This window comes from Plecotus auritus, assembly GCF_963455305.1.
Source record: "Plecotus auritus genome assembly, chromosome: 7".
NCBI classification, from domain to species: domain Eukaryota; kingdom Metazoa; phylum Chordata; class Mammalia; order Chiroptera; family Vespertilionidae; genus Plecotus; species Plecotus auritus.
This window is the reverse complement of record NC_137774.1, coordinates 145,684,732-145,702,157: the sequence shown is the minus strand read 5'-3', so window position 1 is coordinate 145,702,157 and position 17,426 is coordinate 145,684,732. Positions and strand designations below refer to the sequence as shown.

Here is a 17,426-nt window from a genome sequence, read left to right as displayed (position 1 = left end):
TATGCTTGAACATCTCTACCTTGCCAGGCTGCCTGTTCTATTGACGGATAATTGCAAACGTCATGGAAATAGGAAAGCATGATTTAGAGGGGATCTAATCCAGGTCCAAAAACTGGGAAAGAAGAACAGAAACAAACATCTACCACACATACATCTTGATAAATCCTAAATTTCTTAATGGTCATTAAAGAACCTTGGAAATGTCACCTATTCTATCCAAAAAGTAATCAGAAATATAAATAATTTATGAACAAATATTTACTTTGAATTGTTAATAATGATCAAAAGAAATGTCTATAAATGAGTAAATATTTATAAGTAAATTGTGGTATATAAATGACAGAATGCAATATTATTAAAACGATAGTTATTAATTACATGAAAAAGGCTTATTATACAATAGTAAGTGAGAAAAGTAGGATACCAAGTTGTATGTCCAAGCATGATATTAAGTGTGTTAAAAAAGACACATATACACAGGAAAAAGAAGTAGTAAATAAAAATGTAAGTAGTAATTAATTCAACTTTTAGAAATTTGTTACTCTTTTAATATTTTTCTGAATTTTCCAAGGGTCTTATAACAGGCAAATTATTTTTAAAATCAGGAAATAGAAAGAAATGCTTTAAAAGTTTCTCCCCCATAAAGTAAATTAATAAACTTTTCTTTATGATTTAGAAGTCACTATAAAAATTTGTATAAACAATATTTACCTCCTCATCATCAGGCACTGGTTCATTTAAGGATGGTATCCAAGCAAGTATATTGCAGTCTCTGCTACCACTGTAAAGTTCCTATAACACAGAAAGCAAAGATGTGAATGTGAGTTAATTAACTTAAAGCTGGTACTAATTTGAAACTTTCATCACTCATATTCAATATAGTACTGGAAGTCTTAGCCAAGCAATCACACGAGAAGAAAAAATAAAAGACATCCAAATTGGAAAAGAAGAAGTAAAACTGTCATTATTTGCAGATGACATTATACTGCAGAGAATCCTAAAGATTCCACCAACTAGAGGCCCAGTGCATGAAATTCATGCACGGAGGCGGGGAGGATCCCCTCAGCCCAGCCTGCACCCTCTCCAATCCAGGACCCCTCAGGGGATGTCTGACTGCTGGGATCAGGCCTAAACTGGCAGTCGGACATCCCCTCACAATACTGGACCGCTGGCTCCTAACCGCTCACCTGCCTGCCTGCCTGATCACCCCTAACGGCCTCTACCTGTCAGCCTGATTGCCCCTCACTGCCCCCCCTCCCAACCTGGTTGCCCCTAACTGCTTCCCTTCCAGCCTGATCACCCCTAACTGCCTCTGCCTGCCGGCCTGATTGCCTCCAATTCCCACCCCCCCACCGGCCTGGTTGCCCACACAACCTGCTGTTCAGTCATTTGGTTGTCCCTCACTAACCCCCCTGCCGGCCTTGTCGCCCTACGCAGCCTGCTGTTCAACAGCCCATCTGGTTGTTTTGGTCATGACAGCCCCTGACTTTTTATATATTAGGACTAAAGGCCCGGTGCATGATATTCGTGTATGGGGGGGGGGGGTTGTTCCTCAGCCCACCCTGCACCCTCTCCAGTCTGGGATCCCTCTCACAATCCAGGACTGCTGGCTCCCAACCGCTTGCCTACCTGTCTGCCTGATTGCCCCTAACTGCTTCTGCCTACCAGCCTGATCACCCCCTAACCATTCCCCTGCCAGCCTGATCAACACCTAACTGCTCCCCTGCCGGCCCAATTGCCCCTAACTGCTCTCCCCTGCTGGCCCGGTCACCCCTAACTTCCCTCCCTTGCCAGCCTGGTCACCCCTAACTGCCCTCCCCTGCTGGTCTGGTTGCCACCAACTGCCCTCCCCTGCAGGCCTGGTTTCCCCCCAACTTGCCCTTCCCTGCTGGCCCGGTCACCCCTAACTTCCCTCCCTTGCCAGCCTGGTTGCACCTAACTGCTCTCCCCTGCCAGCCCGATTGCCCAACTGTCCTCCCCTGCAGGCCTGGTCGCCCCCAACTGTCCTCCCCTGCAGGCCTGGGTCCCTCCCAACTGTCCTCCCCCACAGGCCTGGTCACCCCCAACTGCCCTCCCCTGTAGGCCTGGTTGTCCCTAATTGCCCTCCCCTGCCAGCCTGGTGCCCCCCCCCCCAACTGCCCTCCCCTGCAGGCCCAGTCACCTCCCAAATGCCCTCCCCTGCGGGCCTGATTGCCCACAACTGCCCTCCCCTGCTGACCATCTTGTGGCAGCCATCTTGTGTCCACATGGGGGCGGTCACCTTTGACCACATGGGGGCAGCCATCTTGTGTGTTGGAATGATGGTCAATTTGCATATTACCTCTTTATTATATAGGATAGCCTAGATATGGAATCAACTTCAGTGCCCATCAATAGATGCACCAATAAAGTGGTGGTACATATATACAATGGAATGAAAAAGCCTCCCATTCACAACAGCATAGATAGATCTAGGGCAGGGGTGGGCAAACTTTTTGACTCGAGGGCCACAATGGGTTCTTAAACTGGACCAGAGGGCTGGAACAAAAGCATGGATGGAGTGTTTGTGTGAACTAATATAAATTCAAAGTAAAGGAGCGGAGGGGAGAGCAAGAGAACCGGATAGAACAGCTGGATCCGGCCCGCGGGCCGTAGTTTGCCCAAGGCTGATCTAGGATATTATGCTAATAAGCCAGAGAAAGACAAATACCATATGATTTCACTTATATGTGGAATCTAAATAACAAAATAGACAAATAAAATGGAAACAGACTCATAGATATAGAAACCAGACTGATGGTTGCCAGAGGGAAGGTGAATCAGAGAACTGGGGGGAAAAGTGGATAAATTATGAAGTACAAATTGGTAGTCACAAAATAGTCATGGGGATGTAAAGTACAGCTTAGGGAATATAGTCAATAATATTGTAATAACTATGTATAGTGCCAGGTGGGTACTGGAAATATCAGGAGGACCACTTTGTAAAGTATATGATTATCTAACCACTATGCTGTACACCTGAAATTAATATAAAATAATGTTGAATATAAACTATAATTGAAAAATTACAGCAAAAAAATCAGAAAATTCACATTGATATATTACTATCAGCTAGTACTTAGATCCCATTTAAGTTTCAACAATTGTCCCAAAAATGTCCTTTAGAACCAAAGGGTCCAGTTTAAAAATTACATGTTGCCCTTAGTTGTCATGTCTTTCTACTTTCCTTCTTCAGTTTCTCTTTGGCTTTCCTGACCATGACAATTTTGAAGATACACACCAAATTTTGTCTTACATTTCCTTATAACTAAATTCTGGTGATGCATCTTTGCCAGGAATATCACAGAATTGATGTCCCATAACTAGGATAACTTTGATCATTTGATTAAGGTAATGTATGCCAGGTTCTTTGAAGGTAAAAGTACTCATTTTACCTTTTTAATTAATACTTTGTAGTGTGGTACTTTGAGATATGTAAATATCCTATTCTTCATCAGACTTTCAATCTATTAGTTTACTTATACCAGAATGGATTTGTGGATCCTTATTTTAGTCAATGGGTTACAATCCATTATTATCGTTATTCATTTTCATGTTGGGTATATCTTGTTATATTTATGATAGAACTAGAGGCCTGGTGCATGAATTCGTCCCTCGGCCTGGCTGGTGATCGGGGCCAATTGGGGCCAGCCAGGGGGGGACCACTAGAAGTTGGCTGTGGGAGCACACTGACCACCAGGGGGCAGCTCCTGCATTGAGCATCTGCCCCCTAATGGTCAGTGCGCATCATAGCGGCCATTCAGTCACATAGGTTTTTATAAATATAGATTACTATAAGTATCCGTTTTGTTTTCAGACAGTTTTGTATAATATTTCATTTGGAAAAGGTTTCTAATGCTAAATAGGTGTAAAAGTGCTACTCTTTTTTACTTTTGAGATTTATAATTAGCTTCCTTTCCCAGAAATCATAATTTATGAAATGGCATAAGAGTTGGAAGCTTTCTGATATAGTGCAGTGATTCAGATCTGAGTACATGGCATATAGAAATGGTATTTGTCAGGAGGCAACTGGCCCCAGGTTTCTGGCTGTTCCAGGCTTACCCCAACTATTCTAGGGATGGAGGGGAATCAATACTTTGGCACACTTTTAATCCATTCTAGGCACAACTGCTACGAAGCTTTGAGGGGTTGGAAACAATAATTTATAGTCAGAATACCTGGATTAAAACCTTGGCTGTGTCTGTAAGTGTCTCTGGACAAGAAAAGAGGTGCAATATTCTAATAATTTATTTGAATGAATAATCATTCTCTGTCAGTAACTACTTGCAAGTTTGAGACATGTCATGGAATCTCTCTGGTGGCTTTAATTTTCTTCTCCCAGAAGTAACACTAAAAATATTTAACAACTAGTATACCAGGACACTGATTAATCAGAAGAGATACTGGTCATAAAGTAGAAGCAGGTCCCTTTTAGTTGTTGGGTTGAGATGAGGTGTAGGAGACCCCAAGGGAGAGGGTGAAGCTGGAGGTCACTTAGGGATCTTGGTGTAACAACTATTTAATAGATAGTAGGACATGTATTTGAATATTTTAATAATGGGTATTGCCATACTGATGCATGCTGGCTGAAAAATCAGCCCTATATACCTTACAGCATAGTGTAAGGCACAAATTAATCAGTATTAATAAATGAGTAAGAGCTCCATTCGGTGGCACTTAAAATCACCCCTAGCTTTAATATTCCATAATTTTCATTCTATCAGTATTTAACTTTCATGATCCTCATTTTCCTCTTCTACAAAACAGGGAAAATACCAACACTCTTGCTATATTAAACTCATTTAAAGGAGTACTTGAAGTAATTTCTATAAATGTTCTCTGAAAAATCAATCCACTCCATGGGTTAGATAAAAGAGAAAGGTCAGCATGTTAAACTAACAGTTATAGATATGTATTTAAGAAATTATGTAAGTTGCATTAACTCAAAAGCAAACTTATTAGCTATTGGCAGAAAATAATAAACAAAATTTTACATAGACTCATACATACATAAATCAAGACACACAAACTGTATTTTGAGATTAGACTCATATATTCTATTTTTCCAAAAAGATTGTTTGCAAGAATTTATTTTAATTTGCCCAGTTTTCTAAATAAATGGAGCCCATATGCAAAAGAAACAGTTTATCTCAATGAAGCTGTTGAATATTATATATTGATTCATATATATATCCTATACCATCTAAAAATATATTCTATATTAGCCTTTATTAATGAACCCAAACTCAAATGTGAATTAAAAATATAATTCCTCATAATTAAATTATAATTTATTCTGATATATATAAATATTTATCTTTTTATATACAACTAGTCTGGCAAACTACCTACCTGAATATTTTAAATTCCCATTGGTATCATTCTTACCTGGAAATTAGACTGAAATACACAGCAGTCAACACTTTTATAATGTCCCTTAAGCATAGTTATCTGTTCTCCTGAGTAAATTGTATAAACAGCAATGGTGCTACCATATGGTACAAAAACAAATTCTGAACTGCAGCCACAGGAGACGGCGAATTTCAATCCTTTCCTACTGTCATTATAAACTTTTCCGTAATTCACCTGTGGGATATAAAATCACGAAGTTACTTCTTAAATCTGAATTAAAAAGATAAAGATTAGAAGTATTTACTTGAAATATTAGAATATATTATAAAAGGGTTCTTATATGTCTAAAGGAAATGACCAATGGCCTAATATAAATAAGGGCCAATGACATAAATATACATTTCAAAGAAGGAAATACAAATAGTAAAAAACCCCACACACAAAGAAATGTTCTGATTTCAACCTTGATAGAAATAAAAAAGCAATTAAGGCATCCTTAAAGAATAATTCTCACCCTAGCCGGTTTGGCTCAGTGGATAGAGCATCAGCCTGTGGACTGAAGGGTCCTGGGTTTGATTCCAGTCAAGGGCATGTACCTCGGTTGCAGGCTCCCGGCCCTGGTCAGGAGCATGCGGGAGGCAACCAATCGATGTGTCTCTCATGTCAGTGTTTCTCTCTGTCTCTCCCTCTCTCTTCCACTCTCTCTAAAAATCAATGGGGAAAAAATATCCTTGTGTGAGGATTAAAAAAAAGAAGAATTCTCAACAATTTAGCAAACATTTTAAGAAACCATAAGACACTCAATATGGGTATAAGGGAAGTAAACATGGAGGCCCTTAATTTGGTCATTCCTTCTAAAGGCCAAATGGTTTATTATGCAACAAAAATACAAAGATACTGTACTTGGTGGGAAATAACCTTTTATTTTAAAACATTTTAAATTATGGTAAAATATACATAACATAAAATTTGCCATTTTAATCATATTTAAGTGTGCAGTTCATTGACATTAAGCACATTAACAATTGTACAACCATCACCACCACCAGTGTTCACAAATCTTTTCATCTTACAAAACTAAAACTCTATACCCAATAACAACAATGATATTCCTATTCCTTGACCTAGTAACTACTCCTAGGAATTTATCTTAGGAAAATAATTAAACAGCAGAAAGCTTTATGTCAAGAGGAACTGGAGAGCATTATGCTAAGTGAAATAAGCCAGTCAGAGAAAGATAAATATCACATGATCTCACTCATTTGTGGAACATAATGAACAACGTAAACTGATGAACACAAATAGAACCACAGTCATCAAAGCATCAAACAACTGTCCAACCTATGAGGGAAGGCAGTGGGTGAGGGGGTAAGAGATCAACCAAAGGACTTGTATGCATGCATATGAGCATAAACCATGGTGGGGGGGCACGTAGGGGCGGGGGGTGAGGGCATGTGCTGGGGGTTGGGGGCGGCCGGGAAGAGGTCAATAGGGGGAAAAGGAGACTTATCTAGTATGTAATACATTAAACAATAAAGAAAAAAAAAGCTGATTCAGAGTTAAGAAATAGTTAGACAAGAAACCGAGTTAAATCTATAGGAAAAAAAATCAAGAGGTGTATGACACAGATCCATTTCTTTAATTTATATTCAAAAGGTTTTTAAAATTTCTTACTAGTGTGTTTTCTCCATTGGAACTATTCCAGAGCCTCATTCGATTATCAGTACCAATAGTCAGCAGGTGAAGCCCATCACTTGTAAAACATAAGCCATTAACTTTCCCATTATGAGCAGTGTTTGCTGCAATGAAAAATACAATTCAGTTTATCTGTTCTTGTATTCAGGACATATTTAATGCCTGATGATCTACTTATTTAAACACATTAAAGGACAACTATCTGAATTACTTAAAATATATAAGTTGATTATATTTAACATTCATCAACCCTTTGAATATTTGAATATGATAAGCTATATAAATTAGAACCATAAAAAATAGAGGAAAACTTAAAAGTCAAAGGGAAAAAAATCTTGCCAAATATATTTGTCTTCAAAGAGTAAGCTGTGTGCCTAGTTGCTGTGGCTCAATGGTTGAGTGTCGACCTATGAACCAGGAGGTCACGGCTCAATTCCTGGTCGGGGCACATGCCCGGTTACAGGCTCAATCCCTAGTAGGGGTCGTGAAGAAGGCAGCTGATCAATGATTCTCTCTCATCATTGATGTTTCTATCTCTCTCTCCTCTTCTTCCTCTCTGAAATCAATAAAAAAATACATATAAAAAGTATTTAAGCTGTGCTATAAAACTCAAATACATAGTTTAACACAAAAAATTTAAACACCTTTCAAAATTCTTATATACTATTTCCATTTTTAATCTAAAAATCATCCCAAGGACTATTAAAAATCATTAATAGTAGTATTTCCTATTTAAAAAACTTTAACAGAAGGTAACTGTTCTAGTCTCACAATCAAAATTTATATTACTTTCAAAATAAACAACTTTGAGAAAGCATAATTCTCAGTAGCCTGATTAAGTAAAAAGATTATTAAAACAATTAAGATTTTATATAGTTCATCCTAATTATTTCTGATGCAGAATTAATTCTGAATCAGAATTTTAACCTACACAAAAATGAAATTCTATTGTAAAAATGCAATTGAGGTACTTTATTACCTGGACTGCAGCTGACACATTTAACACAACTTGCAAATTTTGTTCTGACATAATGGCCACTGTTATTACTTCTTTAATTTATTAAAACTTCCTAAGTGGCACTGAATTTGTATAAGTTAGTGTAATTAGAAAGAAAAAAAAAGGTAGTAGATTAATCCAGAAAAGTTTCTACACTTGAAAATTCAGGGATGGATGAAATGCCATACTAACTTGTATTTTGAAGAAAGACAACAATAATTTATTTTAATTAAGAAATTGATTTAATATGAATGCCTTTTTAAAAAAAATCACAAAATTTGCCATTTGTCAATATACATTTAGTATTGGTTATATTCAAAATTTTCAATATAAGAATACTATCATGGTCATATTTCAAATTAGTGCATTCTTCATTACCTGATTCAACAGCTTGTGACTTTTCCCCATTATGCTGATCAAGAGTAATCAAACATCCTGATGCTTTCCTCACATCCCATAATTTTACTCTACTGTCAGCACTGAGAAGAGATAAATGTTACAGTGACATATATAACTACAATAGTGACTGTACTCTTCACCTACCTTCCCAGAATTATGGCATATTTGTACATTTGGGTTATTGTACTTTTGCCTTATCAGCAAACATTCAATAGTCAATAGGATCACAAAGAAGTAAAAAATAAGAGAAAAAAGATAACCTTTTTTAGATCACAAGGACAGAATTCTGCTGCTTTTCATTTTATTATTATTATTTTTTATTTTCTTTATTTCTTTTTTTTTTTTTAATGACAGGAACATGTTTCTTCTCAAGGAGTAGGTAGGCTTAGAGCTTGTTCCTTAAGCAAGTTTGTCACTATAGCCTTACTATTGTTTATTATTCAAATGTTGTCAAGATAATCAAGCAGTTAACTAATTTCACTTTGCTTAAGAATTCATTTGGCGTGAATTTGGTGGGCTTTTAATTTAATTAATTTATTTATTTTAAATATATTTTTATTGATTTCAGAGAGGAAGGGAGAGGGAGAGAGGTAGAAACATCAATAATGAGAGAGAATCATTGATCAGCTGCCTCCTGCACGCTCCCTACTGGGGATCGTGCTCGCAACCCAGGCATGTGCCCTTGAACAGAATCTAACTCAGGACCCTTCAGTCTGCAGGCTGACGCTCTATCCACTGAGCCAAAGCAACTAGGGCTGCACTTTTAATTTTATATGATAAAAATAAGAACAAAGTGAATAATAAGAGCAAAATATTTTTATTTGGTTTCCTATACTCAAATCAATCTTTGCCCAATATACAAGAACTAAATTTAATGTCTTCTACAAATTAGATATTTATTTTCATTTTATTTCAAGGAAAAGAAAGGCAAAACCATGGTTTATTAATTTCAGCTTCTAAACTACTCCTAAAGAAAATATTTACCCCAGTCCGTTTTGCTCAGTGATTAGAACATTTGCCTGCAGGCAGAAGGGTCTTGGGTTCAATTCCTGGTCAAGGGCATGTACCTTGGTTGCAAGTTCCCCATCCCAAGTAGGGGCGTGTAGGAGGCAACCAATCGATATGTTCACATCAATGTTTCTCTCTCTTCCTCTCCCCGTCTTCCCTCCCTTCCACTATCTCTAGAAATCAATGGAAAAAATATCCTCCAGTGAGGATTAAAAAATACATACATATAAAATCAGTTCAACACCTACTTTCAGTCCTCACAAAGATTCAACAATATTCCATTGGGCTTATTCAGGCCATTTTAATTAGAAAGACCATTGCATTGCATTTTATAAATCTGTGAGTCATTTCACAGATCACTATCAAACCTAGTCAATCAGAAGAGTCAGCAAAAACCTAGTTTTCCATTCTCAAGTTGGTTTTATTTCTTTCCAGCTGGGGAAAACATATGCAATGAGATGAGTATGAGGATTTAAGTCTCTTCTGAAACAGATCAGATTTAGAGATATCTGACATGGATTACTAAATCCATTCTGGTACTGATTCAAATTCCGAGGATACTCTGAGAACTGATCATCTATTAGCTTCCCTGTTATTTGAGGAAAACCCTAGCATGGACCCACACCCAGCACCTAGCTCCTGACCTTCACACCTCTTTAGTCACCTTCTTAAGAGTTCAACTTCAGAAACTGTAAATTTCAACATCACATTCTGCAAACTAGTAACGAATAGTCTTTTGGGACTAATCTGTGACAGAGAGGGAGGGCTAGCAGCTTTATAAAAATCCAGACACATATCTTTATAAAAATTATCTGAATAGCTTTTGTAATAATTCTTCTGCAAACGTTTTATTAAAATGTCTATATCAAAATCTTTGACTACTATTTCCTATCCCTTCAGTTTTTTAATTTTCTTACTCTGATACACATACTTCTTCTATCTCATTATGTCTCTGATTCACTCCAATAAGCTTTTCTGTGATTTTATTTCCTTCCTTATACCCATGACTTTCACATTTCTTCACACAATTGTTAAGTCTGTGTCATTTAATATTTTGATTTCTGTGGCTTAGTAGATCTGCAGTCTAACCTTCAACTAAGCACACAATACTGCCCACTCCGCATTCTTATGTGGCCCATACCAGACCTCTAGCCCAATTGTTAAAATTGTTAATCTAAATCTTTACTACTTCCCCTTAAAATTGCATCCCCATTCCGGTATTTTCAATGGATGACATGAAGTTCTATTCCACTAAAAAACCACAGAGGCCACTATGCTCGCATTTCTTGAGCTATCTGCAAACTCACAAATTTAACTGTATTCCTCCTTCCATTTAGTCTCACAATGCCCTTCATGCATCAAATTAAGTGTCCTCCTTCTACCTAGACCCTTGAAACAACCCTCTTGAATCTGTTTAAGGTCTTGATGTAACAACTTTCCCTCCATTTCTTATCTTCACCAATTCCCCTCTACTGGTACTTTCTCTCAGCATTTAAATACATAAGACTCTTCCCTCCAACAAACAAAACCCCCCAAATGCCTTGGTCCACTCAAAAGTTAAGTGCTTCTGCTCTCTTTTCCCATATTACACCTCTTAGAGACTTAACTCTATGAAAGCATTTTTCAGGATGTAGTGTAATTGCTGATTTTTCTGTTAGCTTCTTGAGGGAAATATACCTTAGTTAACTCTGTATCCCTAGCACAATGCTTGGCACATGGTAGGCAGTCTTAAAATATTAGTAAATTGAATCAATGAATGGATGGATGTGTTGAGTCAGATTCAAAATAAATCTGGATTCAAAAAAATAAAAATGCTATTTTTAAATTAACAGTGCTAATACTTTTATATGCAAAAATGACACAACACAGTTGTTTTCCTATTTTTCCAGCAGTTCTAGATTTGCACTGCTACACTGATTCTCTTATTTTCTCTTATTTTAAAAGGTAAGCACCTTCAAAATGGATAGACAAGATTAGAGCTTTTATGCAAAGGAAAATTCTTTCGGTGATACGAATTAAAATCTGTAACTCGGTAATTTTATTTTTAAGGACCTAATAACTAAACACACATCTTACATAGTCTTCTAGAAATGCCTTTTATTAATTATTAACTTCAAAACCAAATAATTTACAATTTACCTTGCAGTTGCCAAGATATAATCATAACGTGGTGACCAGGAAACTGCCAAAATTTCTTGTCTGTGACCTGCAAATACAAACTGTATGAAACGTCTTGCAAAGTATTTGAAAATCAAAAGATACAGTGCAATTAATTTTGATTCTGAAGAAAGTGAAGACTAAGTATTAAAGATAAATTGATATAATCATTTTTTCACTTTTATAATAATGATTTAAATATAGGGTGCTCCAAAATATGTATACATACACTTTGAGTAATTATAAAGGCAGCATTTATTAAAATATATTTCATTTTCAAAATTGAGCTATAAGCTGTTACAGTGTATTGACATTTGTGGGGGGGACATCCTGTATTAATGGGAAGTCTATGGGGCATTTCTTACATATGGTATCCTATATAATAAAGAGGTAATATGCAAATGGTCGTTAACGCCATGACGCGTAACAACCAGCAGAGAGCTACGGGAGGGCAGGGCAGTGAGCTACCTGTGGCAGAGAGCTACAGGAGGGCGAAACAGCAAGCAATGAGCAGCAGAGAGCTACAGGAGGGCAGGGCAGTGAGCTACCTGTGGCAGAGAGCTACAGGAGGGCGAAACAGCAAGCAATGAGCAGCAGAGAGCTACAGGAGGGCAGGGCGGCCAGCTGAGGCACGCAGCAGCAGCAGCAGCAGCAGCAGCAGGCTACTTGCGCATGCGCAGGGCTACTAGTTTTATTATAAAAGGCCTGATTTTGCTTTGAAAAGAACAGGCAGAGCAAGTGAGTCTTTCTTTTTAAATACAGGTGTTGGCCTAACAACTCAATCTATCATTGGTGATATAGCTCAAGCTCACTTACTTATCTCTGTAGAAAAAGCCACTAAACTAACCAAAGATAAACATTCTAAACAATAAAAATGTTTTCTAACTTTTTAGGAAGTTATAAGACAGAAAAGTAATTTTTAATTCATGATTATAAAAAGACATTTGTGCCAAAACCGCTTTGGCTTAGTGGATAGAGCGTCAGCCTGCAGACTGAAAGGTCCCAGGTTTGATTCCGGTCAAGGGCATGTACCTTGGTTGCGGGCACATCCCCAGTACGGGGTGTGCAGGAGGCAGCTGATCGATGTTTCTCTCTCATCGATGTTTCTAGCTCTCTATCCCTCTCCCTTCCTCTCTGTAAAAAAATCAATAAAATATATTAAAAAAAAAAAGACATTTGTATAAAATTTTTTTCCAGAAAGCAGAGTAAGTTCATAGGATAAGTGATTTCAGCATTTTAATGCACTTTTATCTAAATGAACTATTCAAATCAGTTATTTTAATCTACCTAACTTATATTTAAAAGAAATAATAATATAAAATAAATGTTATCTATTTCACCAAGTTTTTCTTACATATTTATTATGTGTTTCTCAGAGATGAATAAATATGTATATTTCTGAATTACACCCCATATTTTCATTGTTTAAAATTAGATGATATAATGCTGATTTTTAAAAGTAGCAAAAATAATTTCATATACCTTTACTAAAGTATTATTTCAATATCTTTTTCTAACATATTTTTATTGAGGAATAAAAAAAGCTCCTAAATTTTAAGAACCTTTACTCAGCCAGAACAATATTAGACTATGTTCATGAGACAAATGTACTCATGTAAGTTTCATAAGTAGTTTATTTTTCCACAGGTAGAAATAAATAGCACAAGGTTTTTTTTGTTGTTTGTTTGTTTTTTTAAATATATTTTATTGATTTTTTACAGAGAGGAAGAGAGAGGGATAGAGAGTTAGAAACATCGATGAGAGAGACATCGATCAGCTGCCTCCTGCACACCCCCCACTGGGGATGTGCTCGCAACCCAGGTACACGCCCTTGACTGGAATCGAACCTGGGACCCTTCAGTCCGCAGGCCGACGCTCTATCCACTGAGCCAAACCGGTTAGGGCAAATAGCACAAGGTTTTGAGTTAGACCTTCCATAACCTTTGAGCTCCCCTATGGCCATTGTTCATATAAATGTCTCTTCAATAGTTCAGTTTTATAAGAATAATGCACAGAAGAATCTTTATTTCCCTGTTGACTTTTAACAACTACGGTAGCACAAAATACATCAGTCATGTCACTTACAAAGCATACATTGTTAGTAATGTTTCTTTTTATTGAATGGTTTACTCAGAGTAGTTGTTGTTACAAATAAAAAATACCCTGTAGAATGTGGCAACAGGATCCAGACTTTAAGTCACAAAGTTGTACTTTGGGCGCTCTAGTACCAACTGTAAAACAAAAACAGAAATGGTTTAAGATAATTTTATTATAAATCATCATCAAAAGGAAATAAGAAACTACCATTATGAATTATGACATTTTCACTACATCCATACAGAAATATGAAAATGTATATTTAAAATATATTTCAAATAATTTTTAATGTTTATAATTAGAAAACTTATTTTAACGGTAGTTATATTTTAGTACTAAGACAATTTTATTATTGCATTATTATTTAACATTTAATATAGAAATAATTATTTTTGTTCAAAAGAAGTTGCAAAGATAGTACAGAGAGGCCCTTGTGTACCCTTCAATCAGGTTCTCCCAATGGTTATATTTTAGGTAACTATAGTATAATATCAAATCCAGGAAATCTGTATTGGTACAATGTGGTATATAATTCTGTATTATTTTATCACCTCAAATTATTTTAAAAGCTCAATTTTTCTGTGATAATGAAATATTTCCAATCTCTAGTAATAGATTCCAGAAACTCTGGACACAGATTGAGTGACCTCAAAGACAATTTAATGCTCAGCTCTTCTCTTTAGACGATGCAGCTAACTGATGTCCGGAGATTCATATAGTGCCAGAGAATAATGAAATCACAGGGTACTGATCCCTGATAACAGAAAAACATTTTTTCTTCCACATACATGGAAATTGTTGTTGCAGGTACTTCCATAAAAAGGGATGTTTAATTGGAATCACACAATTTTAAGAGAAAAGGAAATAATTTATTTTATTGTGTTGAATTGAAAAAGTTGCCAAATTTTGCTCATGTAAAATCTTTAAAACTTAGTGGTTTAAAAGTAATTCTTTGGAAACAGAAAGGTGTCTTCTTAATTAATCTTTGAATCCTACCCACTAGCACAGTGCCTGACTTGCAAAATATCTGTTAAGCTGAATATAAATAGTAGCATACACCTGTCTTTTTGTTGTTGTTTTTTTCTTTAAAGAATTGTGATCTCCATCTGAGTTAAAATGTCTATGTCAAAACTAACTAGAAATGAAAAGAGAAAAAGTTTTCAAAATGTTACAAAACAAGAGTAAATGTACAAACCTGCTACCAAGCAGTGCTGAGTGGCAACTGGAGACATATGATGACTATAAACTGCTTCTTCAAAATTAAATATATCTGCAGTCTGATAATAAAAAAACATTTTAAAAGTGTATTCTAATTACAGTCACAAAAGCAACAAATTCCTTATTTACTTATTTTCACAGTACTAGCAATTTTTAAACTGACTTAATAATTTATTTGACTTAAATATAGGAATGTTAATACCCTAAAAAACCTGATACTTTTAAATCCTGTTATTTGTAACACTTTTTTTCCCTTTTGTGAGAAACAGCTTTTCTCTAACAAATCCCAGAGATTAAGATTAAAGACAGCCTGGCTCATCATCTTTCTCTCTTCCATCCTGGGGACTTCAGTATCTACACAGATGATCTAGCTAGCACTCTGCTTCTCAGTTCCATGCAAGCATAGCTACCATACTCAGGACACTCTCTTCACCTAGAACTGCTCCTCCTTTAAAACCATACATTTCAGCCTAGTCAGTGTTCCTCAGTGGTTGAGCGTTGACCCATGAACCGAGAGGTCGCCAGTTCCATTCCTGGTCAGGGCACATGCCCAGGTTTCCGCTAGATCCCCTGCTGCTTAGGGATGTTGAACATCTTTTCATGTGTATATCCCTAAGCAACAGGGAAATGCAAACCAAGACCACAATGGGGTATCACCTCATACCTTTTAGATAAAATAAACTATTATCAGAAACAAGAAGTAACAATGTTGGCAAGGATGTGGAGAAAAGAGAACCCTTGTACACTCTTAGTGCAGCCATTATGGAAAACAGTATGGAAGTTCCTCAAAAAGTTAAAAATAGATCTACCATATGATCTGGCAATTCCACTCCTGGATATTCATCCAAAGAAAACAAAAACACTAATTTGAAAAGATATATGCACCACATGTGCATTGCAGCTTTATTTAATAGACATATAGAAATATTATTCAGCCACAAGAAAGAAGGAAATCCTGACATTTGTGACAAGATGGATGGACCTTGAGGGCGTTATGCTAAGTGAAATAAGTCAGAGTAAAACAAATACCAGTTGATTTCTCTTATATGTGGAACCTAAGAAAGCCAAACCAATAGAAACAGAATAAAATAGTGGTTACCAGGGGTTAGAAAGTGGGAAAAATGGGAAGATGCTGGTCTTAGGGTATAAATTTCCAGTTGTAAGACAAGTAAGAGAAGGAAAAAGTTGCCTAGGGAAGAGGACTTGAGACATGGAGTACAACACAGTCAAGATATGATCACAAGGCAAAAGGAGATCAATTTAGTGGGAAAATCATTTATGGGAAAAGAGGTAGAAGCTAAGTTTGAGGGAGTGGGGGTGAGGTTACGGAAAACTTAGAATGTCAGGCTGAATTTAAACAATGGGAGACAGTAGTGGGTTTTGGGTGAAGACAGGATGACTGTTTTATAATAAGATTAATTCTGGGGTAGAACTTACCATAGAAAATGTGGGAAGAAAAATGCAGGGAAACCATTTAGCAGTTTTTAGTAGTAGTCTAGATATACAGTGATGGTAAGGGAAAGAGAAATATGAGAATTAGAAGAAAGATTGCTAAGATTTGAGGACTAAATGGATGTGAGGAGTGATCAGTTTGTAACACGTTAAATTTGAGCAGAGGTTCTATGGAGAGGTAGAGAAATATGGACTAGAGCTCAGGGAAAAGATTAACACTAGAAATATAAATTTGACCAAATATCATGAAAACTATTATCTACTGTTGACCTTCACTAAGCTATAATTTAACAACTTTCTTTTCCTTTTATGATTTTAGGTCAATAGGAGATAAGTCCAATTTCCTTCTTTATACCACAAGACCATAGTAGTTTTAAATAATAAAAATAATAGCTAATGGCTTTTAACCACTTACTATATGCTAGGCACGATCTAGTTTCTTTACAATATTGACCTATTTAAACTTAATAACCATTCTATAAGGAACAATCATTGTCCACATTTACAGATGAGGAAACTGCAACACAGATAGGTTCAGATACTTGCCCAATGTTATACATCTAGTCACCAAGAGATGGCCTCAAGTAACCTAACTTTCCTTAACCATTATAGTGCTTTCACATCTATTACATGACATCTTAGCAAATAATCACACCAAAAAGGTTTAGAATTAAATTCCTCATCATCCTACAGAGCCATTTGGAAAGATTTTAATATACTTACTTGTAATGTGTTTGTATCCCATACTTTCAGAGTTTTATCAAATGAGCTTGATGTGAACATGCCAGTGTCATGAGGATACCACTGTACAGTCTCCACACTATATTTGTGAACATCAGGATGGTATCTACAAAACAGCAACCAAAATTTAGGGATAATTGACTTATGTGAGTTTGAACTGATACTACATTAATAAATAGTAGTCTCATGAAGGATGATATGAATGGCCAAATCTAGGTCACATGACTATGTCCTAGGTGTCCAGGGAAAGAGAATGTTCAGACGTCTCTAGTTTTAGGCTTCCCTAATGTGA

The 17,426-nt window shown here is 36.4% G+C and overlaps 1 protein-coding gene across 2 annotated transcripts in view; it reads right to left on the bottom strand.

The window, feature by feature from the left end:
• Nucleotides 1–17,426, bottom strand: part of ERCC8 (ERCC excision repair 8, CSA ubiquitin ligase complex subunit) — a 35,346-nt gene that overhangs the window by 3,390 nt on the left and 14,530 nt on the right. For both annotated transcript variants that reach the window (XM_080681539.1, XM_080681540.1), the window contains 8 exons: nucleotides 17,117–17,240; nucleotides 14,919–15,000; nucleotides 13,789–13,857; nucleotides 11,609–11,675; nucleotides 8,441–8,541; nucleotides 7,045–7,169; nucleotides 5,407–5,604; nucleotides 712–792 (listed from right to left, as the gene is read on the bottom strand). In XM_080681539.1, the coding sequence (XP_080537665.1) occupies nucleotides 712–792; nucleotides 5,407–5,604; nucleotides 7,045–7,169; nucleotides 8,441–8,541; nucleotides 11,609–11,675; nucleotides 13,789–13,857; nucleotides 14,919–15,000; nucleotides 17,117–17,240 (847 nt within the window). The remainder of the gene's footprint in view (nucleotides 1–711; nucleotides 793–5,406; nucleotides 5,605–7,044; nucleotides 7,170–8,440; nucleotides 8,542–11,608; nucleotides 11,676–13,788; nucleotides 13,858–14,918; nucleotides 15,001–17,116; nucleotides 17,241–17,426) is intronic.